Source organism: Ambystoma mexicanum, chromosome 10, assembly GCF_040938575.1.
Source record: "Ambystoma mexicanum isolate Mex_15411 chromosome 10, UKY_AmexF1_1, whole genome shotgun sequence".
In the NCBI taxonomy this organism is placed as follows: domain Eukaryota; kingdom Metazoa; phylum Chordata; class Amphibia; order Caudata; family Ambystomatidae; genus Ambystoma; species Ambystoma mexicanum.
The window spans coordinates 855,705,983-855,730,859 of NC_090932.1; the positions used below are offsets into that span (position 1 = coordinate 855,705,983).

Consider the following 24,877-nt stretch of genomic DNA (forward strand, 5'->3'; position numbering starts at 1 on the left):
GTCATATGCGTCAACAATGATAAAGTTTTCAACTCTGTCGATGTGGAGGGCTTTGACAGCTGAGTTGTCGAAGATTTTTTGGACAATGATGTCGAATCTTTCGAAGGAGTTTTTTCTCAACTCGATGGAACCTCCAACGGTTCCTGAGGAGTTTTCTCCTGGACACCCGGGCCCGAGGACGCACATGTTTTGTCTTTTGCCTTCTCTCTGTCGGGTTTCCCGACATGGACATGACTCTTGCTTTTCTTCGAGGGGTCGATGCTGCATTCTCGAATAATTGAAGCATTTTTAGACAATCTCTTCCATTCAGCCGGTGAGGCCGATTTGGTCGGGCAAGCAACCCGTTCAGGGGAGGAACTCGACAACAAAGATGGCGATCTGTGATGCTTTTTCTTCGAAACTCTATGAGGACGATGACGAGTGGTGCGACCCACTCCTGGATCGAGATCTTTTAGCTTTCTTCCGACGAGGAGAGTCCCCTCTCGACTCGTCAGAGGATTGTTTTATCGACGGAGTCATTGAAGGGGATTTATGTGACCTACCTGCAGCTAACTTCCCTCCAGGCTCTTTCAGGGCGTTCGCTGTCATCGTTAAGCAGGATCCACACTCCCATGTTATACGAGTGGATTTTTTACACCCCCAACTTGGAGTCAATGATGCCGATGACAATGCCATTATTTTTCACAAAATGAAGCACACCGGTCTTCTGAAGCCAGAGCTCTCGTGGAAAAACGGAACTGAAGCCAACGGTCACTGCGCACGCTATATACCAGTGATGACGTTGACATTGAGACGGAGGCCATCGAGGGTCATCGAGTCGACAGGCATCGACGCGCAGTGCCCCTTGCTGGAAAAAATGTGCAAAGCAGCTAAGGCTGGATATGGAGCCATCAAAAGATGAGGAATACTTGGGAGGACACAATCCATTTGAAAGCAACATGTATGTTCGGCAGCATCAACTATGCCGAATCCATGGAAAGAAGGAAAGGGACAATACTTACCACAGATGTAATGCTTGCTGAGAGGCAACTAGGACAGTTGGCCTCTTAGTAAGCATACTCTGTATGCTTAAGGCCTGCTATTTAGATCCCTCTTGGTTAAGGAGATGGTGAAATTGGACACAATGCAGTAGTTCAAATTTCTGTCTTAAAGGTTGTCTATCCAAAGATGTATTCAGGCCTTGTTGGGGCAAAAGCAGTGGGACCTGCTGGTATTAGAGGATTATGAGAGTTAAGAAGGGGTCGCTACCAAGGATAGGACCAAGCAAAAATAAGCCTTTTCAGCCCAACAGGAGCACTGGCGTCTATAGTACAGAGTGCTTCTGAGTGTAAAAGTAAAACACCTTTAAAGGGTTCTGTCATATTCACAAATGCACACACATTCTCTAGAATTGCACAGAGGATTCAAATAGTACCTCAAATGCCTGGGCTATTTTTGGAATCCCAAAGAATCTGATCACAGAATCTGTCAAAAGCAGATCTCCCTGGGAGGAAACATATGAACCCATAGCCATTAACAGTAGGGGGTTAGTAGAGGAAGTTTCTCACCACATACATTTTTTGTAGCAGGGTATTTGAGATAAAATGCATAACCAGAGAGAGAGAGGGCAATGGGATATACTCCTGGGCATTGACAACATGTTAGCAGTGAGGCACATCTTTCACCTGGGAAGCACAAGGTCATGGGGCCTCAATTGATCTGGAAAAGAAACTCTACTCAGACAAAATAGATCACTGCAAGCATAGTGCCTTCCATGATTGGCCTATGTGTTTGTGGATTGGAGCTCCTTGTACAACACAGTTACTATAAACTAGACTTTATTCAGTTGCCTAATGAGGGTGTGAGTCCCATGCTACCTATACCTCTTCAGTGCTTGGGCTTCCCTAGCTGAAGGCCAGACCTGCATGAGATGGCCTAAGCCACCACCGCCAACACTGGGGCCTGGGCTTTAATTATTCATTCCTTTCACGCATAAAGATTACCAAGATCATTGTTCTTGTAGAAGGATGACATTAAGGTTGTTTATGTCTTAAGTATAAGGCCATAGTAAATACATATGTTGTACAATGCTATCAAATTAATTCTGCTTACATAAACATACAAGGCTGTCCTTCCTAGATATCTGTAAGGTTCATAAAACATAATACTACATAACATATGTGTAACATATAATCAACTATTTTAATTGGACAGCATGCAAAGGTAGGCAGGGGAGAGGGCCTCAGAAATTCCCCTGGTCTAGTTGGAGGAGGGATGGCCTGTCATGGTACACTTGTGGTGGTAGATTATTGTTCTGTTTCATCTGGTAGCCTTGTAAAACATCAGCATATTGATAGCTCTACCTCCAAGCTGATATCTGCCACTTTCCCACAACACGTTGGTCACTGCCGGAATTGGGAGGAGTGCACACCACAGCCTTTAGCTGGGTAGTGGCAGATTGCCAGAGGTGTTTTTGTTATTTTATTCAACCAGGCTCTATAATGCAGTCATGAATATTTATCTATCGTAGATTTATAACTTGAAGCATACTTTAAAAAGAACTTAATTTAGCTTAATAGCAGAAACATACCTGAAGTAGTTTTCCAATGTGTTCCGCTCCAGTATCAGTTAAAGTATTAAACCGCAGATCCAGACCTAGGAGACAAAGATGGCATGAAATGCATAAGTGACATGCCAGCATGCAGCAGATTACTTGTAAACACGCTTGGACATGTTGCATACTTTAAATAAAACACAAGATCGGTTAAATTGGGTTGTTTTAGTCGATTTTCCAGTGAATTGCAAGTAAAAAATGTTTTAAACTTGATTAAGTCAAGTTGGAAAAGGAAATATATTCTTTATTTTCCCATTTTCTTACTTATGCATAACCATAAATCTCCCTGATGGTTATCTTGTATGCATCTTTACATTTAGAATATCCCCACCTTCAGAGAGAATTGAAAACATGTTTTCTTCAGTTTACAGTCACCATCGGGGGTGGCTATATCGTATATGTCCTGATGTAATTTGAAGGATTAATACAAATCTTTGGCGTTATTTGAAAGTACTCTTTAGAAATTGTTGCAGGGTGGCACAACATGCATTATAGAAACAGGATGGATGGGTCATTGGATAAGTATGGCCTTACACATCTGATGTCCATTAATAGTCTCCCCTATTACTCCATACTATTGTGTTTCACAATATCTTTTTTCATTTTTGTATTTGTGCTCATGGTTTCAAATAAACCTTACACATTTCTCACGGTTTATCAACAATAAGAAAAATAGAAAAGTATTCATAGAAACATGCATCAAAAAGAGGACAAAACACAAGTGCTTACATCTTAATTAAGCTTCCTTATATATTTAAAGTGCATTATGCTGGGTTTCAAATCTTCTTAGATTCTTAATATTCTTACCCTTTCACTGTACTATTACCATAAAATATATTCTGTATAAAAATCTTACCAAAGCATAAGTCAGTGATAATGAGGTATGCTGATTAATATGCTCCTATAATGAATCTCTAAAAACATACGCTGTATTTCCTACAAATTCTTCAAATCAACCTAGATGTAGATGTCGCAAGGTTACACACTCTAATACAAGATGTTTTATATTTTCACAAGAGACCGAGCAAAAGTGACAGGTAGCTTGCGTTGGATCTAAACGTCCCATCTACAAATATTCTCCCTGGTTTTTAATAAGTTAAACCTACATTTCATTAATACTTTCCTCAAATAGGGAGACGGAAATTTCATCAAGTAGGGTGCCACCTCTCCTGACTTTTAATGGATGTCTTTTATAATAGGGAAAATCTTAAAATGCTGGATATCAAACATTTCACACCAATCAGCCTGTCTTAATGTTTTTGTGTGGGCTTCTAGGTTGGTAATGATTTCCTGAAATGATATACCTTTTCCAAAAAGTAATTTGACATATTTAACTACATACCAGAACTTTCTCTGCTTCAAATTATCCCTAAACATCTGAAAAAGGGAATTTTTGGGTGGCAACATTAGCTTTTTACATAGTTTAGGAGGTGTTTTAGCATTAATCTCATGTTCACCGAAGTGATCCCCAGCTGGAAATGAATAATCCAGATTGGGGGTCCCCTGTGGCAAGGCAAGTACTTTCCGCCAAATCAGGCTCTCAAGAAAAGAAAAATCCAAATCAAGGTGCAGATGTTCACATTCAAGTCCAAACTAGAGGGTAGGGATAACTTTACTTTCAAATATTTGAATTGCCAGCAAGAGTGAGACATTCCCATATTTGCTGTTAAAGCGTTTCAATTGAGACCCTTAATGCCAAGCTTTTTCTCTCAATGTTGTAAATAGGAGATCTTTATTCGGCTGTGCTGTAACAATTAGGCCAAAATATTTTAGATTGTTGGCCATTTCTAACTTATGCAAACCCAGCCACCATCTCTACTTCAGGTTCAGCCTTCCTCTCTGCAAGTGCATAACTTTACATTTTTTATAAATAATTACTAACACATTCTTGAAGGTGTACTCCTGGATTCCATTAAGCAGACATTGGAGGCCTATTTTGTAAAGTCAAATAAGATTAATCTGAAAATGTAATCCAGGCCATTTTCTGATTATCTAGCCTTGGGGAAATAAAAGCTTTAGAATTAAAGTTTCACCCAAGTCAGCAAGGTATAAATTAAAAAGGCGGGGCTAAAAAACATCCCTGCCATATGTTTTAATTTCCTTAGTAAAGTATCCTTGTAATTTAAACACATTTTTAAAGTAGAATCTGTGTGGCGATAAAACAAGATGTTAAGTGGGATGATAACCACCATCATTTTAATTTCATCCATAATAGGTTTCTATTTACTTTATCAAAAGCCATGTGTAATGTATTGTTCTTGCATTTAAAATTTCCAGGAATAATAATGGTTCCCTGTAAACATGCACCCACTGACCTGATCCAGTAGCTCGAATGTGTTGAATATGAGAAGCCCCCCCGGGGGAATCTCTTCCTATCCCGTGATAGATTGCACCGGGAAGGAATGAACTCCCCAGGGAAACCCTCTGGGGAAGAAAACCCTGACCGCCTCAGCTGTTGGACATCTTCTCTGTTAAGCAGGTTGGGTCGAGTCTCTGGCACAGTTCCAGGTGACTGAATGCAAATACCACAAAGAAAATAACGAAAGTAAAGATTAGAGAATGGTAAGTTTGCACTGAAGGACAGAGTGGAAGCAGAATATCAGTTGCCAAATAGTTACCCTTTATAAAGGAGATTGTGCCCTATAATGTCTCAGGATTGCATGTGTACGAATTCCTTCTGTGAGACACAGAGTGAGAACTCGTGGATATCGTGATGTAACTTCGGGAATCTAATATGATATGTAAGGGAAACATGAAAGACCTGAATTTAGAACAGGCTGACCTTTCTGAAATGCCATAGGAACAAATGAGAAGGAGAGAAGGGTACCTGACAGCAGATTCGGATTGTGATGCAAAGAAAAAAGCCTTCTGAATTACACTGTCGGGAAATGAGTGAAGAGGCTGAATCGAATCAATGTATGCGAAGTGTTCAGACCGGTGCGATTGGAAGCGGTTACAGATGAAATGAAAAGGATCTGTTTCGAGCCGTTCTGGCACTCGAAAACAGAGGTTAGGAGGCGGAATCTCTGCCCTTGGAGTACGACAAGAAAGCTTCTAAAAGACAGAAACAGTGGAAGGTATTAGCAAGGTGCAATGAGAAATTAAGTAAGAGTATAAGCCTAGGGGTGAACTTATGAAGCGCTGACTGGGGAGAGTAGCAACGCACTCGAGCGTTGTGCCTGCCGCAAGATAACCGGATCCTTGCTGAGGGGGTGGAGCCATAGTTGCAAGCATCCCTTGCAAGGCTGGAATACTGCAATCGGATGACGCCGCCATCTTGGGAGAAACAATGGCCGCCACCCGTGATTGGGACCAACGGCGCCACAATGACCATCTTCTTCTGTGGGATATGACAGTATGCCCCCTCCAAAGAGCAGACGTACCCGGTTTGCCGGGATGAGAACGATGAAACCGGCGAACCAGCTGCGGAGCATGAACGGCAGAAGCCGGTTCCCAGGACCGTTCAGCCGGCGAATATCCACGCCAATCCACCAAGTACTGAAGACGGCCCCGGTGGTAACGGGAATCGCAAATTCCGGCTACCTCAAACTCCGGCCCCGAAGGAGTCGAAACAGGAGGAGGACGAACAACCAGATGACGAGAAAAGCGATCCGCCACATCCTGCTTAAGTTGAGAAACATGAAAAACCGGGTGAATCCTGGACCACGAAGGAGGAAGTTGTAGACGATAGGCCGCCTCACCCAAACGTTGAAGCACAGGGAATGGACCAAAGTACTTAGGAGAACGTTTGGAAGGCACCAGGTGCCGAGGAAGAAATCGAGAGGCCAACCATACCCTGTCCCCGGATGCAAAAACTGGAGCTGGAGAGCGTCGGCGATCAGCAAAACGCTTAATCCGTTCCTGAGCGTTCTGAAGAGAAGTCAGAGCCTTCTGATGACCCTGTTGAATATCCTGCAGCAGACAGACGACATCCGGAAAAGAAGATGCAGACGACACCCCTACAGGGAAGCAGGTAGGATGGAACCCATAGGAACAGTGAAACGGACTGGATCCCAGTGATGCGTGATGTGCATTATTATAGGCAAATTCTGCCAAAGACAACAACTCCGTCCAATTGTCCTGAGACGCTGAAACATAGCACCTGAGATAACCCTCAAGGGTCTGATTCAATCGTTCCGTCTATCCATTTGTTTGCGGATGAAATCCCGAGCTCAAAGCACGGGTAACACCAAGCATCCTGCACAGTTGCTGCCAATATCTAGAAGTGTACTGGGGACCCCTATCAGAAACAATCGTATCCGGTAAGCCATGAACAGAAAAAATATGCGTAATAAAGATCCTTGCCATCTGCGCTGAGGTAGGTACCTTAGGCAAAGCCACGAAGTGGGCCATCTTCGTGAAGTAGTCAATAGTGACCATAATGGTCGTACATCCCGCTGACTTAGGAAGATCCACTACAAAGTCCGTGGAAATGATCTGCCATGGACGAACCGGCACGGGCATTCTCGTGAGCAGACCCAAGGGGGAACATCGAGGTGCCTTTGATTGTAAACAGACGGTTCAGGCAGCCACATATTGCTTCACATCCTCCACAAGATTAGGCCACCAGAAGTTACGGCGGACCAGCTCCGTAGTATTGTGGACTCCTCGATGACCAGCCATAAGCGAGTCGTGACACATTGTAAGAATAGTCTTTTGGAGTTCCGCCGAGGGCAAAAACAGTTTCCGATGCCGGTAACCACAACCCTGAGAGATAGTGAGCCCCAGTGCCCGAAAAACGTCAGGGTTCTCCTGTTGAAAAACCAACGTAGCGTTGGCTACGGACTGAAGAAAACTAGAAATCACATGTACAAAACGAGCATTGGGAAATAAAGGTTCGGCCCGGAAATGAGCCCACTCAGTAGATTCCTTCCTAGATAAAGCATCAGCCTTTAAATTACTCTTGCCAGGAATGAAGGTAAACACAATCTCATACGGAGAAAAAAAATGAGCCCAACGGGCTTGTCTGCTATTCCGAGTTTGTGCATTCTGAAGGGCTCGAAGATTGTGATGGTCTGTCCGAACCTCAACCGCAAATTGGGCTCCTAGCAGCAAATATCGCCATTCCTCAAAAGCCCGTTTGATGGCAAGCAACTCTTTCTCAAGGACTGTATAGTTCAGTTCCGAAGGAGAAAGGGTCTTAGACATATACGCAACGGGACACTCCACCCCCTGTTCATTTTCCTGAAGGATAGCTCCAAGGGCGAAGTGGGAGGCATCCGACTCTACAATAAATCTCTTTCCTTGATCAGGAGAGAGCAGAATAGGCCCTGTCATGAAACAGTCCTTTAGGGAGGTGAAAGCTTCTTCTGCTTGCACGGACCAATGAAACGGAACCCCTTTCTTGAGGAGAGCCGTTAATGGCAAAATGATCTCAGAAAATCTAGGAATAAATCGCCGATAAAAGTTGGCAAACCCCAGGAATCGCTGGATATCCTTAACACAATTTGGAGAAGTCCAGTCTCGGATAGCAGAAACCTTCCGGGGATCCATAGAGACCCCCTGAGCGGATAGAATGAATCCCAAATATGCCACACTGTCTTGATGAAATTCACACTCGTCCAGCTTACAGAATAAATGATTGTCTAGAAGGCGCTGTAGCACATCTGTAACATGACCAATGTGTTCAGCGGGTGTAGTAGAAAAAAACAAAATATCATCAAGATATACAATAACTGAATGTAGGAGAATGTCAGAGAAAAGATGGTCCATAAAGCGCTGGAAGACTGCAGGTGCATTAGACAATCCAAATGGCATTACGCGATACTCATAATGTCCAAATGGCGTCCTAAAAGCCGTCTTCCATTCATCCCCCGATTTGATGCGGATGAGATGGTAGGCTCCCCGCAAGTCCAACTTGGTGAAAATCCTGGCACCCTTAATGGCTTCAAGGATGTCCGCGATTAGGGGCATAGGATAACGATCAGGGACCGTAATTCTGTTCAATCCGCGAAAGTCAACACAAGGTCGAAGTTCAGCAGAGTCTTTTTTGGGAATAAAAAATAAGGAAGCCCCTGCAGGGGAGGTGGATTCGGCAATGAGACCATTGTGCACATTTTTGTGAAGATACTCCTTAAGAACCTCCTTTTCTCTTGCGGATAGCACATACAAGCGACCAAATGGGATAGGGTGGTCCGGAAGTAATTCGATGGCACAATCATCCCTACGATGAGGTGGCAGTTCAGCATATTCAGTATTGGAAAATACCTTATGGAAAGAGTGATAAGGCTCAGGAATCCCCTGAATCTGATTTAGCACAGTAGTTCTCAATCCCTCACCCCCGTGAGACGAGGCAGAAAGTAGTTCACCAGTACCGCGATGAAAACAATGGGCTTGACAATGAACAGAACCCAGAAAAAATGTTCCAGCTGACCAATTAATGTAGGGGTTGTGCACCCCAAGCCAAGGTAATCCCAATATCACAGGATAATGGGCAGTCCGGATAATGTCTAATGTGATGACTTCCCTATGAGTAGCAACGGACATCCGTAAGGGAACCGTCTGTTCCTTGATGGGACCCGAGACCAACGGACTCCCATCTACTGACTCAATGGGAATAGCAATAGATTTGGAAGAACGAGGAATTCTAAATTTGGCCGCCCAAATATCGTCAATGAAATTACCTGCTGCCCCACTATCCACCAATGCTGGAACCTCAATTAAACCCAAGGAATCATAAGAAAAGGTAACCTTTAGAACCAACATAGGGGTATCAGGGACATCTGTAATGTGGGATGAAATGGAGGAAGAAGGGGAACTGCTCACTGATTCCCTAACCGCGGCTCCCCTGACGGTCGGGTTCGAGCGTTTCCCTGCTTCCGAGAGAGAATGATCGGACAATTTTGTAAAGAATGCTCCTTGGAACCACAGTACATGCATAACCCTAAGGTGCGACGTCGAAGTCGCTCCTCAGCGGATAAAGGACCACGAGCTGCACCTATCTGCATTGGTTCGTCAGAGAAGTTTTCCTTGGGGGAGACAATTGAATTGTCAGGCTGAGACCGAAAATTCTTTTGCCGTCTCTTTTCCTGACGTCTTTCCAAAATTCTGTAGTCCATCTGCATAACCATCGATATTAATTCGGCCAAATTAGGCGGGCGAGGAACTCTAGAGACCTCATCCTTTAGTTCTTCATTTAAACCCCGCCTAAAAAGCGTGATCAAGGCGTCATCAGCCCAGGACGTTCCTGCTGCCAATTGTTTGAAGCGAGTAATATAGACCAAGAGATCCAAAGAACCCTGACGAAAATCCAATAGTTGTTCTTGAGCTGACACTGTGACCTCCTGCCTCCCGAACATGGTCTTAAGACTATTAACAAAGGCAGGATATGAATCCAGAATTGGATTGTTTGAAGTAACTAAAGGGGTAGCCCAGGCTAGAGCGGGACCGGTAAGGTGAGCAATCATGTGTCCCACCTTATCCCTATCAGTGTGAAAAAATGTAGTCTTAAACGTAAACTGCACTGTGCAAGATTCTAAAAACTCTCTCAACTTATGCGGGTCTCCATCAAAACGTCCCCCTGGTAAAGGTCCAGGAGGAAGTTCGGAACAACTAGGGGACCTCCCCATGTGTTGCCGTAATACAGCATTCTCTTGTTTAAGTGCTTGGACTTCGGCCGTTAGCGACTGAACTGCCGCCAATAATTGCTGTTGTTGAGCCGGATCCATTTCAGTGAGCGCGCAAGGGGAAAAATAATTATTCCTGGAAACAGAATGTAAATATAGAAAAGAAACTAAGGTAAATCCCTTATTATAATTCTTTGGGCGTTGCTAACTGTAATGTATTGTTCTTGCATTTAAAATTTCCAGGAATAATAATGGTTCCCTGTAAACATGCACCCACTGACCTGATCCAGTAGCTCGAATGTGTTGAATATGAGAAGCCCCCCCGGGGGAATCTCTTCCTATCCCGTGATAGATTGCACCGGGAAGGAATGAACTCCCCAGGGAAACCCTCTGGGGAAGAAAACCCTGACCGCCTCAGCTGTTGGACGTCTTCTCTGTTAAGCAGGTTGGGTCGAGTCTCTGTGGTATTTGCATTCAGTCACCTGGAACTGTGCCAAAGAAAATAACGAAAGTAAAGATTAGAGAATGGTAAGTTTGCACTGAAGGACAGAGTGGAAGCAGAATATCAGTTGCCAAATAGTTACCCTTTATAAAGGAGATTGTGCCCTATAATGTCTCAGGATTGCATGTGTACGAATTCCTTCTGTGAGACACAGAGAGTGAGAACTCGTGGATATCGTGATGTAACTTCGGAAATCTAATATGATATGTAAGGGAAACATGAAAGACCTGAATTTAGAACAGGCTGACCTTTCTGAAATGCCATAGGAACAAATGAGAAGGAGAGAAGGGTACCTGACAGCGATTCGGATTGTGATGCAAAGAAAAAAGCCTTCTGAATTACACTGTCGGGAAATGAGTGAAGAGGCTGAATCGAATCAATGTATGCGAAGTGTTCAGACCGGTGCGATTGGAAGCGGTTACAGGTGAAATGAAAAGGATCTGTTTCGAGCCGTTCTGGCACTCGAAAACAGAGGTTAGGAGGCGGAATCTCTGCCCTTGGAGTACGACAAGAAAGCTTCTAAAAGACAGAAACAGTGGAAGGTATTAGCAAGGTGCAATGAGAAATTAAGTAAGAGTATAAGCCTAGGGGCGAACTTACGAAGCGCTGACTGGGGAGAGTAGCAACGCACTCGAGCGTTGTGCCTGCCGCAAGATAACCGGATCCTTGCTGAGGGGGTGGAGCCATAGTTGCAAGCATCCCTTGCAAGGCTGGAATACTGCAATCGGATGACGCCGCCATCTTGGGAGAAACAATGGCCGCCACCCGTGATTGGGACCAACGGCGCCACAATGACCATCTCCTTCTGTGGGATATGACACCATGGACCAATCGATACTCACCATATATACAGAAGGTGCATTTTTTGCCCAATCTAATTTCTGTATACTGTTGATAATATATCCATTTAGGTTTGTCCCTCTACCTTTCCTGAAACCCGTTTGGAAAGTTTTATAAATACTTTGCAAGTTGGCCCACTGATCAAATTCCTTTAAAATCAGAGCTGAGAAAATCTTCACATCGGCATCTAAAAGTGCTTTAGGCCTATAGTTAATTGAGTCCAATTGGTCTCCTTTCTTACAAATCAGAACCATGTGTGAAAATAACCAAGAGCAAGGGATCATGCCTTGTGTTAAACTACTGTCGTAGAGAAATATTTGAAATATTGTCCCAGACCATTGGGTTTTGTTTAAGAATTCCATTACACATGCCATTTGGGCCAGGAGCATGGGAATTTCCACTCTTCTTTACAAATGTTTTGTTTTATAATACATTTTTTATTGGTTTAAGCAACAAACACAAACCATACAAAGTAAACACATACATCTTTTAAACAGTAGACATATGGCCTAATCATGAATACAATCACAAAGATCCTACGTGTGAACACATCCGTATGTTGCGTGAGTGCTTCCCCTTGTATGTTAGGAGCTAATGAGTCTCGCTCTCTTCCCATTTCCCCCACACTTTGGAGGCTTTGATGGGGCAGCCTCTTGCATTGTAAATCCTGTGTTCCACCATTGCACATGTGTCCATATCGGCTGACCATTGATCCAATGTCGGAGAGTCTGGGGCGCCCGATTTTTGCGCAATGTTCCGCTTCATCAGCCTCACTGCCGTGGATAAGAACAACCATTCCCATTTAGTAGCAACGTTTTTATCGGGTGTTCCCAGTATCAGAACTTTCGGGTTTAGCAGTATACTGCGGGCCAGAACCCTAGTTAGTTCATTGCAGCACCCATTCCAGAAGCCCTGGATCCGGGGGCATTCCCAGAGGATGTGTATAAAGGATCCCTCCTCCTCACCACATCAGAGGCAATTCGGGTTTGGGGCCTGTTTCCAACCGTACAACACCGTTCTAGGAAAATATATTCGATGCAGGATTTTTAATTGCACCAGGCTGAGTCTAGAAGAGATAGCAATCTCCTGAGGATGCATTATCACCTGTATCCAGTCCTCTGGATCTATGGTGCCCACATCCTTCTACCATTTGGTTTTAAGATTAGAGAGATCAGGAGTGGCAAAGAGGACATGGCGTTATACAGGATGGAGGTGCATTTAGTGGGAATATATGCTGGGAAAATATTACGTTCTATGGGTGTGCTCTCAGGTACAGTGGAGTGTGCCGGGATGTGTGCCCTAAAGGCATGAGTTCGTTTTATTTAGTGGTATTGTTCAGTTGCCGGGATTTGGAATTTCAGTCATAGGGCATCAAAGGAGGCCATTTTCCATCTACCAGGATATCCCGATTTTCGGGATCGCAGCCTCTTCCCATTGAGGCCACGGTCTGAGTTTTCCCATTTCGACCAGGTTATTATTATGCCACAGGGGTTGCACAGTGTTTATTTTGTTCTTCCACCCTACAAAAATCGTGTGCCTGCCTGCAAACTGCAGCAACTTGTGCTGCGGTCGTCTGTAACAGGGGTCTATTAAGGGGCTGATAAAGCAGGTGTAGTGGGTCTGTATCCTGAATGGTGGCAAGCTCGGCCCTTATATGTGGTAGTTCCCGATCCTCGTGGAGCAGGTCATTGACCACCGCCAGCTGAGATGCCCAATAGTAGGTCTGTAGTTGGGGTACTCCTATACCTCCCTCCCAAATCGATCTTTGCAGAGTAGCTAATGCGATGCGGGGCTGTCCCCCTCCCCATATGAGCTCTCTAAGGAGAGTTTCAAGTCGGTCAAATTCGGGGTCTGGGATCCTGAGCAGGGCATTTTGTAAGACGTATGGGAATCTTGGTAGGGTCATCATCTTAAACAGGGCAGCCCTACCCATAAGTGTTAGGGGACGGAGCTTCCAGTGACGAACATAGTTAGCAAATCGGTCCATAATTGGCTGAAGATTATGAGTTGCGTAGGATGTTAGATCCCCAGATACCCAAATCCCCAAGTATCGGATGCCATGTTGTATGATTTTATATGGGCAGTTTTGGGGGATAGCTTGCGCTCCACCCTTTACCGGAAAAAGGATATATTTTCCCCAATTGATTCTCAGCCCACTGAACTCACCAAAACGAATGAGCATCACTATGGGGCAGGTCCGGATTGGATCACCCAAATACACCAAGAGATCGTCGGCATACAAAGACACTCTATCCTCATGTCCCTCTGGCCAGTTAAATCCTGTCCAAGCCTCGCTCTGACTAAGCCACAAAGAGAGTGTCTCAATCGCTAGAGCAAAGAAGAGGGGAGCAAGGGGGCATCCCTGCCTTGTTCCTTTACCGAGGGGCAAGGGCTCGGAGGGCCACCCGTTCACTTATACCTCTGTCTGAGGATTCGTATAGAGTAATTGCACCCAGCCCAGAAAAGCGCCCCCAAATCCCATTTGTCACATAGTTTCCCAAAGGCTGTACCACCGGACCGAATCAAATGCCTTCTCGAAATCGATTGCTACTAGTGCAAGGGGCGTGTCTATGATGGGAGCCCGCTCCACTAACATGTGGAGGTGACGTATGTTCATTCGTGTTGACTTGTGTGGCATAAAGCCACATTGGTCCGGGGGACCAGGGAAGGAATGACCGATTGTAGCCAATTAGCTAGGAGTTTGGCAAGGATCTTGGCTTCGCTGTTAATCAACGATATAGCCCTGTGAGAGGCGCATTGTTCAGGGGGTTTGCCTGGTTTGGGAATAACAACAATTGTGGCCTTACATAAATCCGGCAGAAGGGTGCCTTGCTCTCAGGCCCGGAGGAACATTTTGTGGAGAGGGGATGCCATTCTTTCCCCACCCAGTTTTTTCCAGGTTTCGAACAGGAATCCGTTAGGGCCCAGTGTTTTCCCAGACTGTAATTGTGCTATGGCCTCGGCAATCTCTGATTCAGTAAGAGCAGAGTCCAGATGGTAATGTGATATCGTCTAGGAGGGAGGGGTTCAGTGGGGATGTCGGGGTATGATACAAAGCAGTATAAAAAGGCAGCAAACGCCTCCACCATTTCACGATCTGACTGGCACTTCTCGTTCTGTGGGGTTATAATTTCCCTCACATGGCGTTGACCCTCGTCCCTTCTCTCAAGTCAGGCCAGCATTTTGCCGGCTCTGTCCCCATATTCATAGATCCTTGCCCTGGATTCCCAGTGGGCGTGTTTAGCGTTATCTAACCCAATGTTCTGGAGTCGCTTGGTAGCGCTCCTAAGGGACCTATGGATCTGAGGGCTCGGGTCAAGAATGTATCTGGCTTCCCATTTGCCCATCTCCACTTCAGCCTCTGATGTTTTCTGGAGCTGCTCTTTTTTTTTGTTCGCCGTCCAGGAGATTATCTCTCCCCTTAGCACCGTTTTGTAGGCCTCCCATATCGTCACAGGGCTATCGACCGCAGTATTGTTTATTTCTAAGTATTCATTGGTTGCCTCAGTGAGACGATCGATAAATTCAGGGAAGCCCAGGTGATGGCCATTTAATCTCCACGTCTTAGGAGGAGTTATACTTTGCACGCATAACACCAGCATTAGCGGCGAGTGATCCGAGATACCTTGGGGGAAGCAACTTCGCGGCCATCACCCTGTGCATATCGGTGCCTGGGAGGAAGAGATAGTCCAGTCTGGACAGGGAGCCATGGGCTCCGGAATGAAATGTTTAACCTTTAGTTCCAGGGTAGAGGTCTCTCCATACATCCCGGAGGCCCAGGGCTGACACAAACTTAGCTAGTTTCGTAGGGATATTCGGGTTACGGTGTCTGATGTGGGTGCGATCCATAGTGTTACACTTGACGTCGTTGAAATCGCCCCCCCCCAAATCCACATATCAGGTTGATGCTTTGCCATAAGGGTAGTCCGGTTGTCTAGGTGTTCCTCCACCAGCCCCGGCGGAGAATAAACCGAAGCGATGGCTAGTATTTCCTCCGAAAGTGTACCAAGGACCACCACATAGCGACCCCTAGGATCTTGTTCCACTGTCAGTGGCACGAATGGAACACGTTTATGTACCAGGATCAGAGTCCCTCTGGATCCCATTGTGTATCATGCATGTAATGCGGAGCGATAGTTGGTTCTACGAAAGAGGGTGCAATTGGTCCCTGCTAAGTGAGTCTCAGTTATCAGGGCAACATCAGGGGAATGCCTATTCAAGAATTGCGTAACGAGACACCGCTTGATCCCAGAGCCCATCCAGTTTACGTTCCATGTGATTAATTTGAGGGATCTGGGACGCTCAGCAGGCGTTGATCGGGGTTGTGTGGGTGTCATTCATAGTATATAGTGCTGGGTTTGCAGACTCCATTTGGTCTAAGAACAAGGATAGTGTGCAGCTATTGGTCGCAGCTGGGATGTGTTGCAGGTAGGAGGCGGTATGAGACAGCATCTAGCAAGTAATGTGATGGATTAGCCTTGTAGGTAAATGGTAGCTGAGAAACAACAAAACATAACGCCAACTTCCCCCACCCCCTCCCTATACTCCACCCCAACACGAAGTACCTGTCGCCCAAACATTGTTGACACTGCGAACTAGAACGTCAACATAGATTTGAAACTTCAAGAGTCAATACCCCAAACTTACTGCATGTAGGAAAGCCCTACCAGGCAGGTGTACGAATTAAACCCCCTCTGCCCCGGGCCGGGCAGTCTTGGGAGTAGCGCTTTTCTTCGGTGAGGGGGCGGAGGGAGTCGCTTTCCTGTGGCCGCTCTGTGATAACATGTTTAGAACAGGACAATTTGTTGGGTCGCCAAGCGGTTCATGAAACTCTACATCTTGTCACTTACTTCCGTGGGTAAAAGGTCCTATTGGTGCCTGTACTGGCGATCAGTCCCCAATGTGCCTTGGCCGGTCCTGTGCCGGTGCTTGCGGCGGTGGCGGCTGTCGATCTGCAGGGGCTCTGCGATTCCTGTTGCCTCGAGATGTCGACCAGTCCCCGTCTATATGTTGCTGAGCCCAGCGCCAAGCCTCCTTGGGATCGTTGAAGAAGACCGTAGTGCCTTTATAATATATCTTGAGCTGGGCAGGGAAGAGCAGTTCATATTTAACATCCAACGTTTGTAGCTGTTTTTTGAGCTGGTCAAATGATTGACTGCCCTTCTGCACCCCCCCCTCGTGTAGTCAGGGAAAAAGGCTATCCTGGAGCCATTGAAGGCGATTGTGCCCTTGGCGCGTGCTCGTTGGAGCAGCGCATCGCAGTCCCTGTAGTTCAGGAGTTTAGCTATTACGGTCCGCGGTGGGGCACTGGGTACCGGTCTGCCCGATGGCATGCAATGTGCTCTTTCTATTGAGAAAAATGTCGAGAAGGAATCTGGTTCAAATAGGTCCGAGAGCCATTGCTCCAGAAAGAGCTCCATGCTAGGGCCCTCTGTCTTTTTCGGTAAGTATACGCACATTATTGCGTCTCGATCTCCGCTCGCCCTCCTCAACCCTTTCTTCCATCGTCTTCAGTCTGGTCGAGACATTGCATAGTTATTGTTGCAGATTGTGTATTCCGTCCTCAGCGTCGGATAGGCGCTGTTCAGCTTCTCCTGTACGTGCAGTCAGCTTCTGCAGGTCATGGTGGAGGAGCGATACGTCCATGCTTATCCCATCCAGTTTTTGTTCCATAGAAGAGCGGGAGTCCGCTATTGCAGCCATGACGTCTTTTAGGGATAGCGTGTGCTCCGTTTCTGCCACTGTGGGAGACAGGCCTTGGGGATCATGAGTCTGCATTGAGGATGTTGTGTATTGGTCGATTCTGTTTTGCGTGGATTGTTTTCTCGTTTTGTCCTTTCCCATGGTTGTTGCTAGTTTCTCACACCCTCTAGGCCAGAGTGATCGATTGCAGCAAGTGTGGGTGCTCTCTTCCGGTGTGATCGGCTGAGGATTTAAGTGCCTTAGCCTTGCTTGGTGTGCGACGCCTCTGGTCCTGTAGTCTCCTGGTCCTCGGGAGGTTTCTCAGTATTGTGCTAGGTGGTGAGTCCTTTTCTATGGTGCCTCCAGGAAGTGATCAGCACAGAGGCATCCGGTGACCTAGTGTTTCTCAGGCTATTATAGTTAGATCACCCGTGACCTGCAGCTTTCCTGCTGTATTATGGTCGGTGGCAGTGTTTTGGCGGTCCGGTCAAGTTCCATTCGCCTGAGCTCAATTGTATAGGCTCGCTCTCTGTCGCAGGCTGGTGATGTGGAACACTACGATAGGAACGGCCTTGCACAGGTACCTGGCTCTGGCTGCTCTGTAAGTCAAGCGTAGGGTCGTGACCGCGCACCGAGGGCGGCTAGTTCTGTTCGCTAATCGTTGTTGCAATATGGACTCCTTGGGCCACCCTGTTGATGTTGCTTGCGGGCTGTAGCCTATGTACTATAGCTGATTGCCGCCTCCTTCTTTGCCTGTATTGCCTGGGACTATAATATTGCACAGTTGGGAGTCAGTCCACTATGGTGTTGGAGCCGGCTGGATTCTCCCAGTATCTTCCTTCCTCTGTGGTCCACAGCGTCGGCCGGTGTGGGCTGAGCAGAGGGTCCTGATGTGTCCGTGCTGTGAGCCACGTGGGCTGAGGTCCGTGTCAGTGGGGGGTTTGGTTGTGAGGTACACCTCGTCTTTCAGGACATGTCCAGCCTTTCGTGTTTGTCCATTGGAGATATAGCACTGCAGTGCATGCTGGTGGAGCACGCGCCTCAATGTGTTTTTCCACGCAGGTCCTTCTCAATGTCCCCCCGTTACTACGGACGGACGGCTCTGCTGAGGTTCATTATCCCCTTCCAAAGCCCATCCCAGCCCATGATTGTTCGTGTAGTATTACTCCACCCAATACTGGGGTGGGTGAGCCTGGAACAATGTTGGGGGAGCTGTTAGGTGTCTGCCTTATGTACGGCACACAGCGATACCCACAACCCTGGCTTCGGGAGCCGCAGTGTATGTAGAGTAGTGCCTCCAGGGACGCAAGGCGTCGCACTCCCACGTCTCAGTTGTTGCTGCTGTCCCACCAGTTGTTGCGTGGGGTGAGACAGTAGGCCAAATGCAGGGGCGCTGATGGCGAGTGGCACTGTCTGTTGTCGTGCCGTGGCTCTTTTGGGCTCCCATGGTGTTAATATCCACGGTCAGCGGTGTGCACACATCGGTTTGTTGTCTCCTACCCTGTGGTGCTTTTCTGCTGATGGGTACGTTAGTGCTCCGCCCGGGGTCTGACAGCTCTGGCAGTGGACACCACCGAACACACTCAGTTTCCTCCTGTCACTGTGATCTATGCCGGGCAGCTAGGCGGTCGGCCACTGTACACATCGATCAGGGCACTCCTCACCTTCCCGCCCCACGGCGGGGTGACCAGTGGGGCAGCGTCTGGGTGCACGCGTATCATGGCTCCCGTTTTGAGTAGGTCTCCAGTCTTGTCTTCCACTTGCCGTGGCCTCTCTGGCGTGTTGACCTGTTTTCGGGTACATTCAAACGCCGCTCTTGCCCAGCCCCATGGGCAGCACTCCCTGGTCAAGGCCCCGTGGGCAGCACTCCTTGGTCAAGAGTGTCTTCGGGCTCTTTGGGTACATCAGCCGTATGTCTCCGTTACTGCAGTTTTCCTGTGGGTGCTCGGCAGCGGGAGTCAGGATGCGCCACAGGAGCACTCGGGATGACCTCTCCCTGTACACCGTGTTGCTCCAAGCCCACCATGGCTGAATTCGGGGCTCCCGACAGCCAGTATCCGCCTACAAACATATCCACAGTGTGTGCTCCGCACTGTGTCAGCCACAGCTTGCGGCCATCTTGGGTGCGCGATCACAAGCACCACGTCAGCTCCCACACGCCGCAAATTCGAGCCAACGGGGAAGGTTTTCTTCAATTTTCCGTCTGCTGATGCCCAAGGATGTTAGCTACCCGTTGGTGTTTTTAAGGTTTACCCAGGATACAAATGACAGGCGATACAAAGCAGGATATTAGTTGAGGCCACAGGAGCAGAAGGAGCTCACGTCGTATTGTCGTCCTGCTGGCCACTCCCCCTCTCTTCTTTATACAATTGAGTATATCATCTAAATCAAAAGGCATGGCCCACCAATCAGAATCTGAACAGATCCTCACATGTGTGAGAGGCGCGTAATACAAATTAGCATAGTAATCCACCCAAGTGGCTTCACATATTAGATTTTGTTCGGTATCACGTTGAAGTGGTCCCACAATATTTACTATTTTCCAATAGTGTATATCAGATTTCTGATGAATACACTTGTTGCCTTTATTATTTATTTATTATTATTTATCTGTTTCTCCTCTGCTTCGCACTTTCCACTTCTCCCCCCTGCCATGCACTTTTCCCCTCCCCCTCTCCCATGCACTTGCGCGTTCTCAATGTCACTGGGCCTAGTAAGATCGCTGTTTTGTTCTCCCCTGTTCCCCTCCCTTGCCTTGTCGCGTTCTAAAACACTTGTGTACGAGCGCGATAGAAATAAAATATCAATTTCAATACATGCCAACATTCTTTCGCCATCCTCTTGTAATAGATGGGTTTCATGTGTTTTTTTTACTTATTTTTGTAGGTTTTCCTAATTTTACTACATTGTATTAATTTTTCTTCACTAGGAATGGTTATTTTTAGTGTGTTGCGTAAATTGGCCTTCATCTCTCTTTTTAGCTGGAATTGGAAGGTCAAATTTACGATCTCTTGAAGATAGCTTATAGAATTTCAGGCCGTTGGTATCCATTATATCACATAAAAAGTTAGGAAAAGTGTGCAGCGAAAGAGTAGTATGTCTCCAATCTAATGGGGAAAGATCAAATTAATGTAAAATACATATATTACAATGCTCATTCTTTTTGGGATGCCAAATGAGGCAATTGCCTCCATTTGAAACACTAACACCTTGAAGCAAGCCTTCTTTTTTAAAGTGATCCAAATCCCTAAAAAAATGTCTAGATCATTAATTCTGACGTAAAAACATAGTCAATACAAGATTGACAATTCCCTCTAGACCCTCCATCTTTATCACCCAAGACATTGCCGTTTAGGCGAAACATATTCCATCATTTAAAAAATGTTTCCCAATTAGATCCTATGGTTAATTGTTTCACATGGTAAGCAGTGCGGTTTAATCCTTGGTGACCTTTCTCCCACAATCACCTAGGCAAACACTATTGCAATCCCCCACCACCATGGTAGTACATTTCTCCAAATGATAACACATAATAACTGATTAATTAATTTAAAGTAAATTAATGTTAGTAAATTCCCCCAAAGTATTACACAGAATGGGTTCACTAAGCAAATTATAGTAAATTTCACAATATCTACTTCAGATCCATTGATGAGCTATTGTATTTGATGGGATGAACATGTTCATATATTTTGGGGCACTGGTGGTGGCTGTGTTACAACCTCCTAATTCCCAAATTGGAATAATGTATTTCCCAAATATTTAATGCAGGAAGTGAATTGGAGCAAAGTGCCCATAATTAACAAATTAAAGCACTCTGTTTACTATATCTCTCTTCATGGCCACCATACAAGAAAGTCGCTGTAAAACAATAATACCCAACAATTTAGAAAGAATACTCAGATAGCTGGAACAATACATGAATCATTAAACCTGATTGTATGCGTTCAATATAATATAGTACCAATACATATTCCAATGTAATAAAATGATCTATATCACCCTTACAATGTTCACTAAAATACTGTTGTGTTACCTAAACTATGATGTGATTAAATGCCAAAGCCAACCTTTGCAATGAGGGATTTGCAAGATGCTTAGAAGAAAGATCAGGCCATACACCCTTAAAATAGAATGGAGCTACAAGATAATTAACAGTATTCTTTATAGAAAATATCCATCTGTTTTTAACCATATCTCTAGTGACATGTTTGGCTACAAAACGAAATAGACCCGTTTGCTTTACAAGAAAATGAATTCCATTTGCAAAATCTCTTTTTGTAAAAGCATGAAATAACATGTTTCCAATCACAATCACAAAAAATCTTAAACGAGAAGCATCATGCATCTTAATTTATTTAAAATATTGATGTAATAATATGTGGCACCTTGATAAATAGCATTAAAAGCACACAAGTATGTAATTACCCCCAAAAAGAACCATTTCATTTTCTATGGGTTGATGACTGGATGGCTGACATTGTTCTGCTGAGGCTACTTCCTGTCCAAATGGAAATACACAACCGCCTTGTATCTCAGCACTACCCAAGTGACATTTTGATCTAAGTCGGTCTCTCTCAGCCTCCTCCACAGACAGGTCAAGCAATTGCCAGGTTTGCAGTCACTTATCAACATCAGGAGTTACCAAAAAGAAATCAGTTCAGTAAAAAAGACCTCGTAGATCTCATATTAGTGAACAAACAAGCACATTGAAAGAAATACAAACTATCTGCTTCACTTTGATAGTCTTTGTTTGAACTTCTCACTCTTAACCACAAGCTGGAAAACTTCTCCTGCAGAAGGCCAATTTAGTTACCACTCTATTCTTTGGAAAGGACTGCAGCTCCAAATCAAATTGTATTCCACACCACAACCAAACTTCATCACACAAGGGGACACCCCACTGTATGAACATGTTCAGCAGTGGCCAACTGCCAGTTCCCTGTGTTCGCACTGTATCCAACATTTCTAACACTCTCTCACAGTAAAAGATTAACCTCAAAATTCTTTAAGCCTGGTGATAGAATCCTGGGAGTGGAGAGTATGCTTGGAAGACCCCACCCCCAAAGAAATGAGTGAGAAGAACTAAAGGAAAAATCTACAATTCAAGAAAAACCCCAAAGAACATTTTGGAGAATATATGAACAAGAAGAAAATGAATTCCACAGATATTATCTGGTGAAGCATATTTTACAGAGGACTTTTCCCCAGGACTTGAAAACGCTCTGTGTCCCTTTGTCATTTCCACTGCGGAATGTCACAAAAATCAGGACGTGGGAGCTGTAAGATTTAATGGAAATGTAAACATTTTGATTCAAATAGTGTTTATATGGCGGCAAGGCCCTTGCTATGGTGGTGTCCTTACTCGAGGAAATTGAACATTATAAATCACAACAGAAATAATGTTGTCTGTTAACAGAATAACCTATTGTTTGATTTCTGTTACAAAAACAGTGGTTAACATTAGACCCATTTCTCACATTTACTCAAAACAATATGTTCATGCCAAGCACTCAATTAGCCAGCTATTTGTAAAGCAAGAATCTCCAGCTCTCTATTTACACACCATGATCAATGGATGCAGAGCACCTGTGTTCAGCTAAGACAATAGGCTCTGTTTCTAAAATTCAACAATGGTCTTAAATGAAATTCAGGCCAAAGCATGATCTTCTTTTCTAAGCTAAACTAATCAAAATGGCCACCAAACATATATGCACAGAGACAGGTTAATCAACCCTTAACCTGGGAAAGCATTATGTTTCACAAAGAATATATATCCGTTTCATTAGAGCTTGGTACAGAAGAACAGATGACTAATTAATGATATGACAAGTTAAATGACATTTTCAAAGAACATATGGTGTCATGATTTCCATCATACCCTCCATGCCACAGCCTAACCTCCACCCCAAAGGTGGTCTAGATGCCCATATGGGGCTGTGGCAGGTTGAAACGCACTGTAATTCTTTGAAGCGTTAGCTATTGCGGAGAAACAGAACTGGAACCAGCTTTATATACTGACTCCGGAATGGAAGCCCTTGAGGGACATTAGTCAACTGCATTGACGCACAGCACCCTCTGCCAAAAACCTTTTTCCCAAGCAGCTGGAAGATATCATAAGATGAGGAATATGTGGGAGGACACAATCCATTTGAAGTACAATTATTGGCGTAAACTCTGAGATTTTTGTATTTCTATAATAAGCATTGATAAAATATTTGTCACAAGAAGAGTATGATATAGGATATCCTCTGAAATCTATCTATATATATATATATATATACAAGTGAAAATGTGGGTTTGTGGCTTCGTGTATGTTCCTTATGCAATTCCACACTGTTTCACCAATCTGCACTAAATGTTGCAGTCACCTGTTAGCACCCTCCGGACATTACTGGCTACGTGACACTTGGACGCCTCATCCCTTTCCCCTGATTTCAGCAAAAGTGCAATTTTGGGTGTGGGTTTGTGGCTTCGCGTATGATCCCTATACAATTCCACACTGTTTCACCAAAGTGCACCAGAGTGTGCTCAGTCACCTGTTAGGACCCTCCGGACATTACTATCTACATGAGACACCCCACCCCTTTCCCAGGATTTCAGCAAAAGTCAAAATGTGTTTGTGGGTTTGTGGCTTGGCGAAGCATTGTTGCTTAACAATTCCACACTGTTTCACCAATCTGCACCAGATTGTACATAGTTACCTGTTAAGACCCTGCGGACATTACTAGCTACATGACATTTGGTTGCCTGAAATTAGCGAATCATCAATGCGGTCGTAGAAGGACCGGTACCGACACGAGGAACAAAACTCGAGGTCCAGGCCCTAGGATCAGATTCAGGATATGCTTCCGGGCACAGTTACAGAGTACAACTCAATCGATACGGTGGTGAATGCCGATGAAGCTGTAAACTATCTAACAGAATTCCTGAACTCACTCAACCCCCGGGAATGCCACCACATCAGCTTCGATTGACAGTTGGGTCACCCATCATGCTGCTTCGCAATCACGACCCATCTAAGCGGTGTAATGGCACAAGGCTGTGTGTTAAAAAATTGCTGCCCAATGTAATTGAAGCGACAGTGTTTACCGGGAAGAGAAACAAAAGATGTTGCTTATAAAAAAGCCTTACAATGAACATGTACTTTATTAATATTGAACTTTAGGTCCATGGAGGTTGGCACCGTCGGCATCATGTCACCTATCATGCTGCTCAGAAATCTCCATGTTCTTCACACATACAGTTATAAGTTTCAGAATGAGTTTTTAAGAAGAACAATACATTGTGTTGTTTAGTCCTTATGAGAAAACATTTTTAAAATGAAAAATTATTGAAAAATGTAGCAAATCTTTCTTTTCACCTTTCTTATGGAACCTTTCCAAAAAGCTTAAAGCTACCTTAAGGTATGTCTGACAAACAGTGCCTATAAGAAAAGAAAATCCCGGGCAACGCTGGGTATATCAGCTAGTATATGTATAAATGTCAACTATAATAAGGACATGGCCTTAAAAGTGCTGTTCTAGTCTTTGACATTTATGAGATTACTTCCATCGACCGTACATGAGAAACAAAGTGGAAATACAAGTATAAAGAAAGTGCTCCCTTCGCTGCTTGCAAAGAAGATGCTGCAAGATAGCTGCACACTCCAGGTAAGTCATTCGCAAAAACTGGTAAAATGATTCTTGGTTTATG

At 45.0% G+C, this 24,877-nt stretch overlaps 1 protein-coding gene across 8 annotated transcripts in view; it reads right to left on the reverse strand.

The window, feature by feature from the left end:
- LRRC34 (leucine rich repeat containing 34) overlaps positions 1–24,877 on the reverse strand; it is a 397,826-nt gene that overhangs the window by 198,827 nt on the left and 174,122 nt on the right. For all 8 annotated transcript variants that reach the window (XM_069618532.1, XM_069618536.1, XM_069618535.1 and 5 more), the window contains one exon: positions 2,570–2,634. In XM_069618532.1, coding sequence (XP_069474633.1) covers positions 2,570–2,634 — 65 coding nt within the window. The remainder of the gene's footprint in view (positions 1–2,569; positions 2,635–24,877) is intronic.